The following is a 20,134-nucleotide window of genomic DNA, read 5'->3' as shown; positions in this document are numbered from 1 at the left end:
GCTGTTACAAATATTTAACCTGAAATAAAACCAGCCAGTCTTGTTTCACTGCCTGAGCTGATTGATGTGCAGATAAAAATGCCTTAATGAAAGAAAATGTAGATTAATTAAAAAAATTTCTTGTTTCATAATAAATTTTTCTATAAATGGAAAAGATCTTTATTGGAAAGACCTAATGTTTCTCTCTTCACATCTCACTTGTCCCCAAAACAGGGCAAAATCTCCCAAAACAAACTAATACAAAACCCCCAAAATCCTTATATGAACTCCTTAGGATTTCTTCTCAACAACAAAAACAAAAAATAGGTTTACCTTTGCAGTTCTTCCTTTAAAACATGTATTCTGTCTGGAAATCTACCGAATAGAAGTGTATGAATATGCTAGACTAGAAGATGAATAGTGATTTTATTCAATCCTACTTCAGATCCTATTTCTTGAACAAACAAAGTATTGAAATGTTAGGTGGTTCTTGGAAATCTTGGGTAACACTTTAAGGGATGAATGGATTGACCTGGGATTCCTGAAGCTACTGAAGAGATGTTTTGGTAGTTAGGACTGAATTAGACAGGATTAAATAGATATATTCACTGGAAGTCCAGTAAGTCTTTTTATATGAGCAAGGAATTGGTTTTAAATAAACTGGTTATAATCAAAGTTTTCATGAATTTAATATGTGTATAGCTTTGCACAGATGGGTTTGAATTAACTTGTTTTGACATCAAAGAACAGACAAAGTTCGAGTTCTTGAGACTTGGCATTAGTGTTGAAGTATACTAGAGTTGAATCTTCCTACAACAAAGGCTGTTGTAGGAAACTCTTACCCATTACTGAAGGCCTTTTGGATTCTAAAAAAAATTTTGTATATATATCCATCCATTGACAACATGAGCATGTTAATTGTGTTTTGTAACTGTTTTGCTGCAGGTCAGCTTATCACCAGCCAACCTCTTACAGACCAAGATTACTGCTATCTGGAGAGAGAGGTTCGGGTCAGACTTCGCACCTTGCTCCAGCACTATTGCACACTCTCGAAAAATTCTCCGTACACAGGCTAGATTTGCCAGCACTTTATTCAGTCAGTGCCAAAACGCCTGAAGAGTCGTGTGCACAGGTGACATTTCAGATTCTCTTGTAATGAGTAAATGATGTTATTCTGGAACAGATGAGTTGCATCAGTATAAAGGCAGCTAACCGGAATGTAACTTTAAAAGCCAGGTTTTCATAGGCTCCGTCTGTTTTCATGTTTTAAAAGAACGGAGTCTCTAGAGTGTGATTGAGATCTCTCTGCTGACTAGTGAGAGTAATTACATTTTTAACTTGCCCCCTCAGTCACATACCTAATGTCGAGTAAGAGATTAGTCTGGTTCCTGCTTTTCATTTTATTAGCTTGTGTATGAATTGGTGTGCTGTGGTTCTGGGTTCAATTACTCAGTTTCAAATGTTTTAGGTTTCAAAACAGTTTGTGGTGGATTTTGCATGGATTGCAGACTAGTTTAATTTTCATCTTGATTGTTCAGTCTTAGTGAGTTTTTAAAACACAGATGACAAGTAGTTGTTTTGTAGTTTCCCTGGCACATAGACATAAAATAATTGAATTGCAGATAACAGTCACAAGCAGTTGTTTAGAAAGCCTTTATCATTAGATAATTTTGTTTTACTGGAACATTTGTATATAAAATACCACTAACTTGAGTCATTTCCTGTTCTGCAAGAACTTTATTGCTCACAAGTGATAATAATTAGGTTCTTAGTTTAAATACCACTGTTTCTTTTAATTAGATCTTTCGCGAAGCTCGAAGAACAGTACCAAGTATTGTTTACATGCCTCATATTGGTGATTGGTGGGAAGCTGTCAGTGAAACTGTGAGAGCTACTTTTCTAACCTTGCTGCAAGATATACCATCTTTCTCCCCTATATTTCTACTGTCTACCTCTGAGTCCATGTATAGCGAGTTGCCTGAAGAGGTGAGCTCACTGCGGAAGGAGGCGTTGTTAGGGAGCTGTGTGCTCTTCGGAATGTTTTGAATTGCGTAAAAACATTCTGGTTTGCACTGGTTTTTTAACTTAATTTAAAATATGTCACACTGAAAATGTAATAGTAATTAAATGATAGTAATTTTCTTTAACGAGGGATGTACGTCCATGTTACCGATTTTCATAATCTCCACGCTGCTTTGCTGAGAAGACAGAATTGTTCATTTTGTCAGTTGTTCATTTTGACAAATTACTCCAGTGTAATTTAATGCAGATTTAGTCTAAAGGCTTAACCTTTAGCTTTACATCCTCTGAGGTTCAGGATGGGGGGAGGGAGTTCCTATTTTTTTTCCTCAACATTTTCTTTGACTTTTTATTATTATTTTTTTTTTTTTAAATCATGGCCTTTCTCTTCTTTTCACTGCAGAGGTGGCCACTGTTAGGGTCATGGGATACTGCAAGTTTAGTTACTACAGAAAATTCAGTGAGAATTAGAAGTATTTGTTTTCCCTAGGCTGCGTACACAGCTTCGGGTAAAGTTTACGGTCTTCCCTCCTGTGGCTAATTTTGAAAAGTTTGTGACTAGTGTTTTAATATGGTCATTAATCATGTATATTTGAGTGAGTGCTCAATTTTCTTACGGCTGCCTTTTTTTTCTATTTAGGTGAAATGTATTTTCAGAATCCAGTATGAAGAGGTTTTTTATATTCAAAGACCAAGTGAAGAAGACAGATTGCGATTTTTCAAAGGTTTAATTCTTGATGAGGCAGCAATGCCCCCACCAAGAAGGAAACAGGCTGGTAAACTAAGTTACAGTAAAACCAATAATAATGTGATCTGAATGTTTTCTTTTGTGATACTTTCCTTTTTCAAAAGGTGTGGGTAAATGACAGTTAGTGTAATTAATGTTTGACAGTGTTAATCAATGCCCAGAATAAATTTTGTGCATTACAGTTAGCAGTTTTGGAAATTGGAGAGCTGGGGGGTTAAGGATGCAGCGATGGGTAGATCGATGAGGCAGATTAAATATATAATGAAATTTGGAGTGGCCTAATCCCAAGAGCTGCTGAGTTGTTAATATTTCCATTGTCTGACTTCTTGTTTTTTTCCCTAGCTCTTCGTGCTCTGGAAGTTCTTCCTCTTGCACTGCCATGTCCAGCCCGTGAGCTGTCAGAAGCAGAAAAACAGCGAATGGAGGACCAGGAAGAGAACACATTGAGAGAGCTGCGGTTGTTTCTCAGGGATGTTACCAAGAGGCTGGCCACAGACAAACGCTTTAACATCTTCAGCAAACCGGTGGATATTGAAGAGGTCTTGTTTCAGTAATGTGCAAACAATGAAGTTGAAACTATAAGAAAAAGAATATAAATTTTAAAAAGGAAATGGATATGTTAATCAGAAAAACAGATGTGTTTTCCATGATTTTTCCAATCTAAAATGCTGACGTTTAGCTGGTGCGATAATCGCAGCCTCGTGATCTGTGATGCAAGGAGTTGTAGCACGTTCTTTGGCTGTACCGGTGACCTGTTGAAAAACCTTGTGCATTCCTGTCAATTTTATAACCGAAACCAGCATTTAAAAATACCATCACTCCTATCCCTACCAGTGCTCTTGAAATATTTCAAACCATAAATATAATTCTTTAATAAAAGCTTTTACAACATAGTAATCATAGACATGATAATATTGGGAAAGTGATCTGTGTTCTGTAATGTATTCAGCATTAATAGTATTGTTGAATAATTTCAGCAGTAATGCTTGTGGATGCCATTAATCACAGAGGGTAGCACATTATAAGGCATTAACTGGTCGATTATGGAGTGTGCACACCGAACTGATGAGACAGTTCGATCTGCAAATCTATTTTTGGGTGCCACTATATGAAAAGGATTGTGTTCGATCTGACTTTGAGATCAGATGCTGGCCCACTGCAAGCTTTGCAAGCTTGCTAATTTAAAAAAAAACTTAATTGCTTCTGAAGAGAAGAAAATGAATGACTAAGAGATGAATATGGGACGTTAAAAGTACAGCATTGAAAAAAGCAGACTTGTGGTGTAGATTCCATACAGGATAGAACAGGCGTCTTTTGCGGGCCCATGCAATCCTCTTAATTTGACCTTGCCATAGTGGTCTGTAGCTGTCTCTTTCTGAAAGACTGACGAGAGCTCTTTAATGTGGCAGCTCACCGTGTGACCGTGGTCTGAGCACTAACTTTGATTTTTTTATTATGAAGCTGCTTGGGATATCCATTATTGTAGGAAACTCTTCATACTCATAGTAAAGGCGGTTTCTTTCCCCAAAGAACTTGCGGTCTAAAGGGCACGTAAAGTAAGAACAAATTGCTGTCCTTGTTTTGTAGATGGAGAGAATCGAAATGTGAATTTGTTATTTAAAGACTTGCCAAAACCCCTGCGAATATATCACATCACTAGAAATTAAATGTAATCCCTTTCGTTCCACCTGGTGCATTTGAGCCCAGGACTATCCTTTTCTACGAGAGCCTGTCTGCTTGACTTTATTAGATAATGTGTTACGTTTGTTCCACTCCTACTTGTGTTGCAGAGGATGCTGCTATGTGATAAGTCAACAATTTTCCTGACTAATTCAGCAGCAATGAAAAGGAAGCCCGTGGCTTGGCTTTCTGATCACTGAACCAATTATCATCATGTTTCCATAAAGGGAGACAAAAAGAGACTTTCTGCTATTTTCCTTTTTCGTCATAAATTTCAATGTGTATATTTAAGGAATTAGGTGACAGACTGCTGTCCACTGAAGTAATGCATTAATGTTAGTTTATGTTGTAATATATTTTTGTATGAATGTCTGCAGATGCTTTATAAAAAAAAAAAAATTCTTGCAGAGCCGTTATGGCTTGATCTGAATATGTATTTAACTCTTTAGTATTTTGGCAGCGACTGTTGTATGTGGGCAATATCAAAAGAAAAAACACAATACTGTTTCTGAGGCTGCCAGTATTTTTAATTGATCGTAATCTTAATCACATTGAAACATTCAAGTATAGGGTTTTTTGCCTTGAAGTAAATAAAAAATTAATAGATTTTTTTGCTGAACTTTGTTACAGCAGCTGTGCTGATGCATTTGACTATTAAGCTTGAGCCCCTTATGGTACCATTAATTACATTAAATACTTTTAGTGTACCCTAGTGGATGCTAAATCTCCAGTTACAAGCCAGGCTCATAGTGAACTCTGACACAGGGCTTTCTCTTTAGCCTGTCCTTCTGTACAGTCACTCTAATGTCTTCAGTCAATAAAACCTGAATTTTTTTTTGTTGAACAAATGATTGAAAGAACTATTCAATAGAAGATATTTAAAAGCTGATAATTTGACCGTTGAATTTAATGAGAATTTTACCTGCAAGGTGAACAAAATATAGCTTCCCTAGTTTTTCCTGGGGTTTTGAATTAGGCTGGTTGTTTTTGCTTTTCTAACACAAGACAGTGCTATAACGCTATACCAAAAAAATTAAATCTGTCTAGATAAAATAAAATATACATTTATGTTAAAACGTTTTGCCTCAAAAATACCATGACATTAATTTTGAAAGATAAATTGGCAAGCTACTGAAGGAAAAGTAGCTTTGGAAGTACTATGGTTTTATTTAGTCAGATAAAACTTCTGTTTTCAACATAAATTTGTTAGTTAAGGTATTGGAGTTAAGCATGTGGAATAAGTAAGACTATCACGATGTGAAATTGTCAATGTTCAAATGGAATGCATATGGTCCCGTGTCATTTCTGTATGCTGTCTGTTTATAGGTTTCAGATTACCTTGAAGTTATCAAAGAGCCAATGGACCTGTCAACAGTAATAACCAAAATTGATAAACACAACTACTTAACAGCCAAGGACTTCCTAACAGATATTGACCTGATCTGCAGCAATGCATTGGAGTACAATCCAGACAAAGATCCTGGAGGTAAGGACCTGCTTCGCTTTGGCCTACCTAAAGCCGAAAGCCTGGTATTTAATCACGTATTTGGTTACTCTTCAGGCATTTAAATAAACTGCATGCTCTGTGATAATTAGGATAAGCAAGTCCTAAGGGTCTGTGCTTTCAGTATTCTGAGGCATGTGGTGCACTGGGGGATATTGCGAGAGCGGGAGAACTACAGCATTCAGAGTTGTTTTCTAATAAATCAGGTTTTGTAGTTCCTTTTCGAATTCGATAGCTCCTTTTCAGTGAATAGACTTTGTATACGCAACAAAACCCCAACGTAATTTGGAGAGCTCCGTAGAGAATCCTGTACACAATCTGGCAGTGGCCTGCTTTATTTCCACATTAGCTTAGAACATGAAATTCATCCACAGAAATTAAGAACTATGCGTTTGTGGATAGAAATGGAACAGGATAAATCACCAGGCAAGGAAGTCAGTTGCAGCTGATTAGGGAAGATTAGAAGGTATTGTCTTGACAAAGTGTGATGGGATGCTTTCAATTAAAATGGAATTTGTAGATTGAAATGTATGTAAAAGCTGTTCACGCTGCAAACTCAGGAAAGAACATCTTGTGTGCTCTTCGGTGGGGCTGCCTTACAGTGTACATTGCCAAAAGCAAGCCTTTCCATTGGCAGCTTCATCAATAAAACAACAACAAAGCACCCTTTTAATGTAGTTGTATTTAATATAAGTGATACTTGGAAATCTGGGTCTGTCTGCAAGTGTATTCCTATGCGTTAAAAAGTTTTTTATTAGATCTTGTGAAATCATTTTACCAGGTTAAAGCCTGATTTTTCTACATTTTTCTTACTTCTCAAATTTTTGTTTTTGTGAGGCTTTTGCAAAGGTCTGGTGTGTGGACTAGATACAGTATAGTCTGGTCAAAGTCACGCTTGTTTCAGATTGCCTTTTGAACACAGTGCTGGTTCATATCTGTAGAAGATAAACTTTATTTCTTCAATTTATGATGCATTTTGTTTTACAACAACTCAAAAAAAAACCAGGCAGCAACATTGGTAATATACAGCAAAAGGTTTTCTGTGTTCTTGTTAACACGCTTTCACAGAATCACAGAATGGTTCGGGTTGGAAGGGACCTTAAAGATCACCCAGTTCCAACCCCCTGCCATGGGCAGGGACACCTCCCACTAGACCAGGCTGCTCCAAGCCCCATCCAGCCTGACCTTGAACACTTCCAGGGATGGGGCATCCACAGCTTCTCTGGGCAACCTGTTCCAGCGCCTCACCACCCTCACAGTAAAGAATTTCTTCCTGATATCCAATCTAAATCTACCCTCTTTCAGTTTGAGGCAGTTACCCCGTGTCCTACCATAACACTCCCTGATAAAGAGTCCCCCCCCATCCTTCCTGTAGGCCCCCTTTAGGTATGGGAAGGCTGCTTTTGAGGACTTCTAATGTGTAATTGATGTGAACTAATCAAAGCCTTGATGGGCACTTGAGATTCTGAGTGTCTCTGAAGAGCAGAGTGCCCAGGTGGCCAAGAAGGCCAACAGCATCCTGGCCTGTATCAGGAACAGTGGCCAGCGGGACTAGGGCAGTGATCTTCCCCCTGGACTTGGCACAGGTGAGGCCCCACCTCAAGTGCTGTGTCTGGTTTTGGGCCCCTCACCACAAAAAAGACATTGAGGTGCTGGAGCGTGTCCAGAGAAGGGCAACGGAGCTGGTGAGGGGTCTGGAGCACAAGTCTTGTGAGGAGCGGCTGAGGGAGCTGGGGGTGTTCAGCCTGGAGAAGAGGAGGCTGAGGGGAGACCTTCTCGCTCTCTACAACTGCCTGAAAGGAGAGGGTAGAGAGGTGGGGGTCGGTCTCTTCTCCCAAGTAATGAACGGGTGATAGGACAGGAGGAAATGGCCTCAAGTTGCACCAGGGGAGATTGGAATAATAGGAAAATTTTCTTCGCCGAAAAGGTTGTCAAGCGTTGGAACAGGCTGCCCAGGGAAATGGTGGAGTCACCATCCCTGGAGGTATTTAAAAGAAGAGTAGATGTGGTGCTGGGAGAAATGGTTTAGTGGTGGTTTTGTCAGTGTTAGGTTGATGGTCAGACTCGATGGTCTGAAAGGTCCCTTCCAACCCAGACAATTCTATGATTCTATAAGAGCACCTGTTGAGAAGATGTGGACTACGAGACGTACCTCCTGCATGTGACTGGTGTATATTTGTGACTCGGTGATGGGCTTTGGGAAAAATTGGTATTAATATACACCCTTTGTTCCCATTTTTAGGCCCTGAAGATCTGTGTGCTTGCCTCTTTAATTCTAGGAAATGTAGTCTGAAGAGGGTTTTTTTAAGTTTTATTGCAGGTGTTATGGGACTACAGGCTTGTAAGGTCAGATCTGCTCTGGATCAGAAACAACACAGGTCGCAGGTTCAGTGTGTCAGAAACACAGTTTGGAGAACGTTTAGTGGCAGAAGCTTTCACTGAGATTGTCCAAAGAGAAAGAGTCTTAAGAAATACATTTAGGGAACCGTAATAGGGTTATTTTGGTTTTCCTTGCCATCAGGACTGAGCTGGGAGAAATGGATCTGACTATTTCTAGGTTAAGTTTTGGATTGGAGTTTCTCATCACCAAGTAGGTAATGAAAGATAGTTCTGTCCTCTGCGTTGTCAACAATTGGTGATATATTGCTCTTCTGGCATGAAAAATTTCTTGAGCTGTTGTATAAATACACTGCTGAAACAGCACATCATGTCTATTCTGAGTAAGCATTACATGCGTTCAGATGCGTTAACTGAATATTAACCTATAAATGTTCACATTCTTAAAAGCTGGGCATATATGCTTGCCTCTGCTTTGTGCTTGAATTTGCAGAGGAATCATACTATACCTGCTTCTGTCCTGTTGTTCAGTTGTAAAAGGAATTGGAGCACCAGACTAGCTGGCTTCATATGCAGTACAGATATTCAAAACTGGCTTCTTCGCTTTTTGGGTATTTTTTTTCCTTGTACTTTGATATAAAAATTCAGATAGGTTATATAGTAAAATAGTGTGAGGTGGGTTTTTTTTTTTTGACTTTCCCTCCATTGTTTGACCAGGAAATGTTCTTTAAAGGCAACATAACCATTGTGTGTTAGACATAATAGTATTTGCCTCTTTGAAGCACTGTCTGTGGGGAAAGTCTTGCCCATCTCAGGATATGAGGAAAGTAGTAGTTCAATCAAATATTCTTGATTTGATTTTTCTTTTCTTCTTTTTTTTTCTCCCCTTTTTCTTTCTTCTGTGAGGGCATCCTAAACTTTATTATCTGACCAACTTTTTAAAGTCTAATATTGTAAAATTGCACCTGCAAAGAATGCAGTGTGTTTTTTGTGATCGTAAACCGTAATGCTTCACGAATATATGTGGATAAAAACTTCTAGTTTCCAGTTGATTTAAGTGGTGGTAGATTTCCCCAGAAAACATATGTAGGGCTCATTTGAGCTGGATACTGGATATTCTTTTTCACTCAGCAGTTTTTCCAGCTGTAAAATTTGCTGTGTCTAGAATTATAAACCTTGTTTAATAAATGTTTGCTGATACTCTTAATTGTTGTCTTTAGTGATTATTAAAACAGATTAAATCTGCTAATTGTATAATATGTTGTAGACATTAATGTTGATGTTTCCTGTTGAAGTACCTCCATCAACTGGAAAAAGTAATTCAGTATGGATGAATTGACAAATTAAATATGTTTCTACTAAAAGCAAACAATGAGTGTTGTAGGTTTGATTGAAAAGCAACATTCTAGATGGCAATTTTCTCCACATATAGGTTTACTTAGTAAGTTACAATTACTTTTCAAATTTCAACAGTGTGGGAATAATTTCTTTTGTGTGTTTCAAAGGTATGGAAACCGGTTTTCTGTGAAAAAATGTATTTTAATGAGTCGCATTTAGGCTTCCAGTGTGGGCAATATTTTTTTTGCCCTGTTCCCCAAATAGAGATGAAAACGTAGCAAACTTGAGGCTTGTTTCGTGCCAGTTTTTCTGAATGGATTAAAATGAGAAGTAGCTGTTCAATATAAGCAATAAAGTAATCTGTTTTAGCACAATTTTGAATTTTCTAGCAGTTGTTAAATGAAAATTAAGCAGCGATTTAAGGAGGAAGAGTATAAGCAAGCCAGGTCTGCCTTACAGATTCAGGAGATGTCCAGTATGATTTTGCAGGCAATCTGACTGTATGAATGTTCCTAGACCCCAGGGGGTAAATTAATTCCCGGACAAGTCTCTTGTTACTTTTGGGAGTCTCTGCACTGTAGTGTGTTATACTGTAGAAACTGGTATACCTGCTGGTTCTTGCAAGTTTCTAAGGATTGCAACTTGTTTTAGTTGTGTTCATCGTTTATTGTTTGCATTTCTATATAAATGCCACGATTGATTAAAGTAATGATTTGTACTTCTGAAAACTTCTGTCTCTTAAATAGCTGAGTTGTGATTTTGGAGCATGCTGTGAAGTTGATCCATCTAAGTTTTCAAACACTTATAGTATTTCCCACTTACTTCTGTCTATATCAGTGTTGTAATATACAATACAGAACAACATAGACATGGTAAAGAATTTACATAATTGTGATGAAGTTAACAAGTGTGCTGTCCTGTTTTCTAGATAAAATAATTAGACATAGAGCTTGTACTTTGAAGGACACTGCTCATGCTATCATCGCTGCTGAACTGGATCCAGAATTTAATAAGATGTGTGAAGAAATCAAGGAAGCGAGAAGAAAAAGAGGTATATTTAATTTCATTTATCGTAACACAACACATATGGGATAGAAAGCAGAATTTACAAATGTCCATATAAAATTTAAATTTAAGATGAAATATGGAATGCTAAGGCAGTGCATTCTAAAGGGTGGCTGATCTTGAAACTTGTCTACTTTTTCCAACTATGTGAGCTGGTCTGATAAGGCACCATCCTTCTTTACAAAAGAAGGTTGCATTGCCTATTGGTACAAAAAGTCTTGTAGAACATATTGAAAGGATGAATGCTGGGATTTCTATAATAACTGAAGACGTGGTGAAACCAGAGCTGTATTCTAAAAATGGCGTGTAACGCAGTGTAATAACACTTATGGTTAGGAAGTGTGGCATTCAGAACTGGATTTTCAGGTCACCCTGGCATGTGCACAAGTGTACTTTTGGTGATAATCACTTGATTTTTTGGATTAAGAAACAACTGTTGCCACCCACATTGAGGGGAGGATTGACAGTCTAATGGGCCAGAATCAGGAAATGTAGCCTGCTCCACTGGAGGACATCACTGACTTAGTTTTTGTTTAAATTAGTGCAGTTGTTTCCAACTTGTAGTCCATAGACCTCCAAGTCTGTGGGAAGCTTCTGAAGTGACCACAAAAGGTAATCAAAAGCCCAAACATATTCCCACTTGGTCTCTGTTTACATGAAAAATTCTGTACCTCCATAGAAAATATTTCAAGTTCTGAAAATTGAAAAAGGTTGAAAATCACTGGACTATAACATTAGAAAATTTCATGCTGATTTAGGGATTACTGAGTTCAATAATTCTAGCTCTGCCTTGGCAAGTTGTTTCCTGCTTTGACTCTTGCTTTGTTAAAAAAATGCATTATTTGATTTCTAGGTTGAATTTGTCTGGTCTTAACTTATAGCTGCTGGTTCTTGAAATACTTCTATCAGTAGATTGAAGACCCTTTATTAATAAATTTCTTTGAACTATGCAAGTATCTGTAGGCTTTCTCTTCTTCAGGTTTAAATGGATACAGTTCCTTTTATTTTCCCATTCTGTCATGCATTTTTTGTCTAATTCTGTACAAGCTTCCAGTGTGTGTCTTGAATTGTGGATAAGAGAACCAATTGTAATTCACCGTGGTTGTAAAATAGAACTAATATAATGCCTTCATTTCTCCTCTGTATTTTTCTATTAGAAGTATGAGAATATTCACAATTCTGGCGTTAGTGTCACGCTGAGACCTATGCTCAGTTAATTATCCTTTATGAGTCCCCCATGATTGTTAAAGGTTATTGCTTCCGAGGTTAAAGTAACTGTTTGTAAGAGTTTTTTGTTACAGAGAGTGACTATACGGCTTCTAAGTCCCTCCTTGCAAGTCTTGCAAGAGCTAACTGGAATGCTGCCCTTCTCTTTGTGGCAGTGACCAAGTAATATATATTTCTGGGGGCAAAACCTGAAGACCCTCTTGAAAGAGGAGGGTCTTCAGAAGTCATAATTAAGGCTGATGGTGTCATATCATGTTATATCAGAAGCTGAGATACTATTAGCGTCAGATGCTAGTTAGTGGACCTTCAGATATAGGTAGGTAACTAGCAGTACCAGTTCTTTGAGCGACAACAGCTCACGTGCAACAACGGACAGGTTTTCATGCATTCTGTGCATTGGCATGGCAACCGTTACAGTGTCAGGGACCATGTTTCAAAGATGCGCATGCTTTTGGACCACGTTGTGGTGGTTTCAAGAACAAATGAGTTCTGCAGTTGGTCCAGCTGCAGAGTGTGGAAGGCTAAGATCACTTACTGTATTAGCAAGGACAGAAGATTTGGAATGCGTGGAAGAAGCTGTATTAGATTAACTGATTACAAATGAAGAAAAATGTATCAGGCTCTTGAAGTCTGAGGAAAGCTCATGCTGTCAGGCAAGCACAAGAGATTGTCCTATCCCTGAATCAAAGTTGTGTCAAGATTGTGATGTAGAACATCAAGAAGATGGCACTTCAGGCATGTAGTCTTGGCACTGGTCATTGTAGTGGATGGAAGGGATGTGAATGCTGATCAGCCTTGCCATTACTGTCATTTTGCCCCAGAGAATATGCTCAGCAAGACAGCAGATCAGCAAAATCATGGTGCATCTGCTGGCCCAGACTTTGACATGTACCCTGTTTTGGAACATTTTGGACAAGGGAGGACAAAGGCACATACTTGCATTTTCTTCTTTTGATCGGATGTCCATGAGGTTATTTAAGGGATTTCTGGTTTCTTCTTTGGATTGATTACCAGATGGTCAGGTATAGAAGTGATTCACATATCCTCCTTCTTCCCCTCTGCTTTATAATAGGAGTATATATTGAAATAATGGAATGTTTCAACAAGGAAATTCTTGAGGAAAACTGTGTAAGCACTGTAAACTATGCCTTTTGCTGTCCAGAAGCTTTGTGCAACTGGTCACCTGAATGCAAGAGTGGTTGCTTATACCAGGCTGTTGACTGAGTGGAGCTACGCGATGAAATCATGCTGAATTGGGCAGCCAGCCTTGTTGCTTGACCAGTGTATGAGACGAAGTGGTGGGGAATGGAACCCTTAAGTGTACTTCTTTTTAATATCAACAAGAGATGTCCAAGAAAGGCCTTAAGTGAATGTTGAGACTGAAGTCACAATGAGTGTGCTTCATTGTTTGATGCACAACAGGCTTTTGTTCAGCTTAAAGTACTCTAAGCTTCTCTTTTCATTGTCCTTTAAAAGTGCTGGAGTAGCATATGCAAAGTCTGGTGGGGAAAAAAACCCACTTGGTGTCCACATTTCTCTGTGTATATGTCTGAACTCAGCTTGATACAGGATCTTACCTTCAAGCCTTACCAGAGTTAAAATTCTTAGCTTGCCAACAGGACTCTCTTGAAAGAAGGGTAATAATGCAAACAGTGAACTATAGGAAAAAAAGTCCAGGTTTATCATATGAATCTACTAGCAGTTCTTGGACTGACTATAAAACTTGTTATTAATACCTTCTCAGGAGAGGTCAAGGTAATGTTGCAGTCACAGGTTGAGTCAGAGTGGGTGGCTGTGGCTATCAGAAAGGAAATTTGTCTTCTGACAAAAAGAACATGCCCCTCACTCGGTTAGATCTTGGCCAACAATTTCTTGGCTACGTTTGGAAAGACTTCAACATTCAACATGAAATTCAGATGGAATCGAACAAGCTGATCTGCAAGAGTCTTCTAATAGATTCTCTGGAAATACGATCAAGTGTTTCTGTCTGGAATCACAGAGAAGGCAAATGACACGTACTGTAGGCCTTTTAATCTTTACTCAGTTGAAAAGCCATTGATTTTCTGAATTGTGCCATGTATTAGCTCTTAATTTATTTCCAGGATACCAAAGATGAGGGTTAAGGCTAAAAAGCTCTATATCCATTTTCTTCAAACTTCTCTTGGCAAGTTATTTAGCAATTTTACATAGTTTTAAAACGGAAGGTAGTTTCTACATCACTTTCTTTTTCCCCATTTTTTCTGTTTTTTTTTGTTTTGGCAGATCTGCCATGTTTATTTAGTTCTGAGACCGGTGACCAATCTTAAAAGAAGTACTGCAGTGTAACAACGTAATAAACTGTATAATAAAATCAGTGTCTAGAATTTAAACTAGAATTTCTTGTTCTTGTATTACTGAAATGAAGTGCTGTTCTCGCAAGACTGTAAATCTAAGGATAACAAATCTTAAGTTGGTAAATTCAAAAAAAATAACCAAAAAACTAGATCATTGGAATTTGCAGCTTCTCATTGAAACCAGCAGATAACAAGGTAGAAGCGATAGATGTTTTGAGTAATGAAATGCGCTTGATACGCAGTTTAAAATATTTGTAGTGGTACCTAGAAACTCACGCTGTAACTGTTAACTGTTAGGTGAGAGTTCCTTTGTGCATCTTTTAATTTCTGCTTCCGTCAGTTTTAGAGCTTCTTGTCTTCTCTCGATCACTTGGCTCTGGTTACTATTGGAGGCATGGTATGACGTTTTGAAGACTGTTTTGGTGAATGGATAGGAAATTCTACTTCACAAATATGAAACTTCAGAGATTCATTTATGTCTTTAAAATGTGCATAACCAATACGAAAGTTTGCATTTTTAGGATTTAATTAAAAAACCCCTATGAAATAGTAGAAGCTATGAGATGAACTTACATTACAGGAAGCAAACAGACTTTTTGTTAAAAGCAGAATCGCATTTTCTTAATCTAAGAGCTCGTATTGACTCTGAAATGGATTCATTTTACGTAACATAGATCACGGTGACAATACAAGGATTTTATTTAGATACTCTTTTTGATATGGCATACTATGTCACTATGAATTGCCATTTATTTTAAATCATCTGTTTAAAATTAGGAAAAATTGAAACTGTCAATAAGAATTTGCTTTATAGAGGAAATATGGATAGAAGAGTGCAATCTTTGGGGACCCCAGTGTGAGAGACAGTCTTATTTTTCTAAGCCATCAGAGCTGACAGTTTTAAGACCATGCAACCACTAAGCCATTTTGTCAGTAGAAAACAAGTATTCTTGATTCTAATCTTTGTTTTGAATGTCCAGCTAAATATTAATTGATACGTTCTTATTGCAGCATGGTATTCCAAGTTGCTTTTTAAATTCAGTAGTTTTATGCAGCCTGGTTTATTTAAATAGGTATGGTTATCTTCTGTATGCAGGCTTATCAGTAACAGCAGAACAAATGAATCCTCATGGTTCCACTGTACGGAAAACAGAAGCTAGAGTTGAAGAGGCATTTCGGAACAAGCAAAAACCCACAATGGCGGTGTGGCCCAACTCTGCGAATAAATGTGCATGTGAGTACCTTGGGTGATAACGGTGTAAAACTAGAGGTACTTTCAAAGGCAAACATTTCAAATGTGTCTCTATTACTGTTTACTGATTATTTCCAGAAGTAATTTTAGACATGAAATGTGGGACTTTAGGAAATGCTCTTTTTCTGCTTACATGAAATCTCTGCCCAAGAAATTGTAAAGAAGCAGGATTTCTGTTTTTTCTGTGATAAAGAATAACTGGTTTTCTAATATAATATGCATATTATATTTTATTTGTAAAAGACTATTCTCCGTGTAAGACAACTCTGATCCAATAAGAAAATGACTCTTATCTATTTGATGAGCATTAAGATTTGTTTACTCTGTGTGTATTCACAGGTCCATACTTACATGCCGCTTCACACTCTCTCACATGCACTGTGTAGTTACTCTCTTCCTGTCTTCAGTATGTAGAGGATCATGCTAAAAGTTAGAAAAGAGATTGCAAATTTAACTGTATTTTCTTTTATGACACCTGGTTTTCAATAGTCAGTACCCATTACTGGGGGATGTTGAGATACTCTTGCTGCAGCCTACTGGATTAGTCCAATTAATTGATAGAAATTTCTAGAAATGTGAGGAGTGACTCTTCAACTGTGGTGTAGGTAGTCAGAGGCACTGCTAATTATTTTCAAGAGGTAAGTTGATTAGAAAAGGTAAATGCACGACCGATATTTTGGCTATAAACAACATAAATACTATAAGAGAAAGTAAGTATGAGGGATATACTGATAGTTGTGCGTGGCTTTCCGGCTGAGGATGTGGAATCCATTATTAATACATTATTAGTAGCGTTATCAATTATTGCTTAATAGGCAAACTGATAAATTGGAGCTGACAAATTTTCATTGGTCTTTGTGTTCTCCTTCATGGTACTTTTCCTTGATGAGAAATAGTTTTCTAGGCAAGGTGATAACTGCCCAGAGATGAACGTTGTTTATATGAGTGATAGTGTTGATGTCAAATAGTTTAATTAATTAGAGGTGTATGGTTTTATTTCCTGAAGCTGTAATTTCTTCTGTTAAAGGAATTAAAGTCAATTGAACAGAGTTATGGCTTGAGTAAATTGTTATCTAATAAATTGATGATGCGGATCCAAGCTGTTCTTTATTCATTTGGCAGCTTGTGCAAAAACAGAGAGAGAAGGGAAGGGATTCTCAGTTTATTTTAGTTTCCTGTGAAATCCAAGATGGAGATTCTCGCTCTGGCTGATGTACAGAGCGCTTTCCTGGCTCTGCGTGCTCTGCAGCAAACGGTAGGGTTTATAGGCATCCAAGCCGGACATCTTTTGGGAAGGCAGCGAGCCATTACTAGTGACTCGTATAAAGAGAAGCTCTGGTACCTCTGCTCTCTTCTCCACCTAACGTTGTGGATGCAGTGGCGGCTGTCTGAAGACTAGAGCCATCGACTGAAGGAAATTGCCAGTGTTCCTCTGTGTAAACTAAAAAGGAGCTGGTGTTAAGGCTCCATTCCTGCTAGTATTTTGGTGAAAATTTGTGGCTTAGTGGTGTTTGGGACTGTGATCAAATGAAAAATCTGCCTTTTAAGGCTGAGTCTGGGAAAGGTCCAGGTGATGCCTCTAGTAATCAAGAGAGAGAACCAGGAACTGATGAGCAATCAGAAATCTGCAGAGGGGATTCAAGTAGTACAGGGGCACACTTGAAGATTGATGTGGTAAGTTCAGTGGAGACTAGGAACTAGGAAGAGATACAGTCTTAGAAGGGTGTTGGGAGGAAGGAGCTGTGGTAAAATGAGAGCAGAACGGAGCAGATTGTAGGGAGCTCATGTAGCAGTAAATTATATGGTGAATTGTGATTATATAAATGGAAGAAACAAGTTTTAGAGAAGGGATTTCTGAACAGAGATGATTTTAGAGGTAGAGTGGAAACGTTTTTATGGTCAAGAACTAAGATTTATTTTTCTTAAGACTAAAAAGCATTGCACAAGCAGAGTAACAAGGACAATGATTCACATATTTTAATTACACAGGCTAAAAACTGTGCCTTCCAATTAATAATTCTGAAAGTCTTCCATTTTTTCTACTATTTGAATGTGAATTAATTTTTTTCCTTAGATAAGTCCAAGGAAAAAATCATCAATCATAACATTTTTTTTCCTGATTACATTAATTTTTTAGGAGCTTTGTTTTGCAGCTGTTTCCTAAAATACTGTAAAAGGTCAATTCAGATGAAACACTTGCGAACCCTAAAGGAAATTGTCATCATCTTCTCTAAAAACAGAGTGGACTACAAACAGAGCAGCAGCCTGCCCCAGTTTAGAGCCCTGTTTACTGTTCAGGGCTACTGAGAGTTAGTTTATCATGTATTGGTTTGTTTTCTGAGGGTTAGGTATTTCGTATGAAACTTTACTTAGGTTTTTAATTACCTATTTGTGATTTGTTTAATATTTACAATGTATTTTAGACTTTTTTTTTTTAGTTTGATTACACCAGATGGGCTATCAGAAATGTGGCACAAAACATTTGTTCTATTTGAAGGCATGGTGATATGCGTTCTGGAGTTTGATTTAATCTGCAACTTCCATTTCCCTTGTTGCAGGTACACCTGTGGTGGATGGTGTATCACAATATACCTGAGTTTTAAAAGTATTGCATTGCTAGAAGTTGCTGAAAATCCATTTAGGAGAGTTGTGCCACGGATAATTTAAACATATTTCCATAATGACTGTGTATTTTGAGAAAAGTGCAAGTGTTCTGGTGGGAACTTAGAACGGGACACAGGTCAAAAGCCTGATACAAGTAGTTATATGATCATAGAATCACAAGATTGCTGTGAGTGGAAGGAGTTTCTGGAGATCATCTAATCTAACTCACCTGCTCAGAGCTGGTTGCTCAACACTGTGTCCATTTGTGTTTTGAGTATCTCCAAAAATGAAGGCTCCGGAAGATCTGGGAAACCTCTTCTGGTGCTTGGCCGCTCTCACGATAATTTATTTTTCTTCCTTTTGAATTCAATGTCTTGTATTTCAGTCTGTGCCCATTACCCCTTGTCACTGGGCACTGATGAGAAGGGACTTGTTTCGCCTTCGTATGTATGTGTGTGGAAGAGGAAGCTGCCAGCAACACGCAGTTTGGTGTGTCTGGCAAATCATTGCTAAGTGGTTTAGGTACACGTTAGCGCATTAAACATTAGCGTCTCTTTTAATTACTGGGATGCTGTACAGTAAAACTTTGTCCTACTGCTCTGTTTTGCCAGTAGATGGAGTATGTTGCATGTTATTTTACTGTCTAGCAGTTGCTTCCTTTAGTGTTACATATAAATAAACTGTATGGGGAAGACTTGGTTTTACATTCTTACCTTTTTTTTTTTCAGTATTTAACAATAATATATTGTAGAGACACAATGCAGATTTTATGTTTTCATAGAGAAGGCGTCTTTTGTACCGTGTGATAAATACGATAGCTGTGAAAATGGCATTTGGAGCAAATAACAAAATTAAAATATGTTGGGTTATGTGAAGTATTAAAAATACAAGTTTTATATAAAAGTCATTTTATGAAATATGAAGTAAACACACTGCTAACTTTTCTCTATAATTGAAGTGATTAATGGTCTCTGTAGAAAGAACTGTAAGGAGATCAAGCAAGGATATAAAAAACTGATGCAGAAAATCTAGTTCCAAGATAAATAATATTTTGGGCGTCTTTTTGTGGTGTTTTGGTTTTTGGATAATTTTTTTTTTTTTGCTAAATGGCAATCTTTGCTATCTATATGAAGCTGTGTGTTTCTGCTTTGCAATGCAAACGAGGTTTTGTTTTGGCAGGATTCGTTCTAAAAAAAGATTTTTAGAAAGAAGAGGTCTTTTGTTTATAATCTTTCTCAGAAACCGTTTTATTCAGAGTCTTTGTCTGATTTTCATCTGTTTAGTCTCTTTTCTTTGACCTCTCTGCTACAGGGGTGTCCGTGATGGATGTACTTCAGGCATTCGTGTGACTGCAGTAATGCCTTATCAAAGGACACAGCAGACCAGATGCCGTGTGGCTTTTGTTATTTTAACGACTTTCTGCCTTTTGGACTAGTTCTGAATTGGGATTCAGTATTTGGGTACCGGCATATTAACAGTCATCTAGATGCTAACATTAAAATCCCAGTAGCTGCTGATGTTTTGTCACAAATCCTACACTTGCCACCGTTTTCTTTTCTCCTCCTGCTCTCTAGAAGAGGGATTTGACTTAGATTAATTCTTGCTTGAGATAGAGGCCAGTACTGTAACTTGACAAACACCATTAAAAATGATTTTCTGGAATTTGAGACACCGTTGGCATTTGAGGACATCAGAGCCGAGACAACTGTCTCTTTTTATTTCTTTACTGTTTTGTTCCGGACAGTGTAGGAATTAGCATTCTGGATGAGGGTATTTTGATCTCTTGTATCTGATGCTGGCTTCAAGTGGATGCTTTAAAAGGAAGTTGCAAACATTTGAGAAGTAAAAATTTTTTTTTTTGTGCCTGATTTTGAAGGAAATACCATCTTAGCTGATTCTGAGTTGGTTAACAGTTCTTTCAAAACTCACAGGCTTTGTAATTTTTCTAATTTAAAAAGCCATTTAGTGAATTTGTGGGTGTTCTAATACATCCCGACTGCCTCTTCTTTTTTGAGATCCCATCAGACTTTTGGACTCTGGTATCTAGT

At 37.7% G+C, this 20,134-nt stretch overlaps 1 protein-coding gene across 2 annotated transcripts in view; it reads left to right on the top strand.

The window, feature by feature from the left end:
• Positions 1 to 20,134, top strand: part of ATAD2B (ATPase family AAA domain containing 2B) — a 79,458-nt gene that overhangs the window by 45,253 nt on the left and 14,071 nt on the right. For both annotated transcript variants that reach the window (XM_074581958.1, XM_074581959.1), the window contains 7 exons: positions 925 to 1,111; positions 1,780 to 1,965; positions 2,639 to 2,774; positions 3,089 to 3,285; positions 5,753 to 5,912; positions 10,534 to 10,656; positions 15,327 to 15,464. In XM_074581958.1, coding sequence (XP_074438059.1) covers positions 925 to 1,111; positions 1,780 to 1,965; positions 2,639 to 2,774; positions 3,089 to 3,285; positions 5,753 to 5,912; positions 10,534 to 10,656; positions 15,327 to 15,464 — 1,127 coding nt within the window. The remainder of the gene's footprint in view (positions 1 to 924; positions 1,112 to 1,779; positions 1,966 to 2,638; positions 2,775 to 3,088; positions 3,286 to 5,752; positions 5,913 to 10,533; positions 10,657 to 15,326; positions 15,465 to 20,134) is intronic.

Source organism: Larus michahellis, chromosome 3 (assembly GCF_964199755.1).
Source record: "Larus michahellis chromosome 3, bLarMic1.1, whole genome shotgun sequence".
In the NCBI taxonomy this organism is placed as follows: domain Eukaryota; kingdom Metazoa; phylum Chordata; class Aves; order Charadriiformes; family Laridae; genus Larus; species Larus michahellis.
The sequence above is the reverse complement of the archived record's forward strand: the minus strand, read 5'-3'. Positions and strand labels throughout refer to the sequence as shown.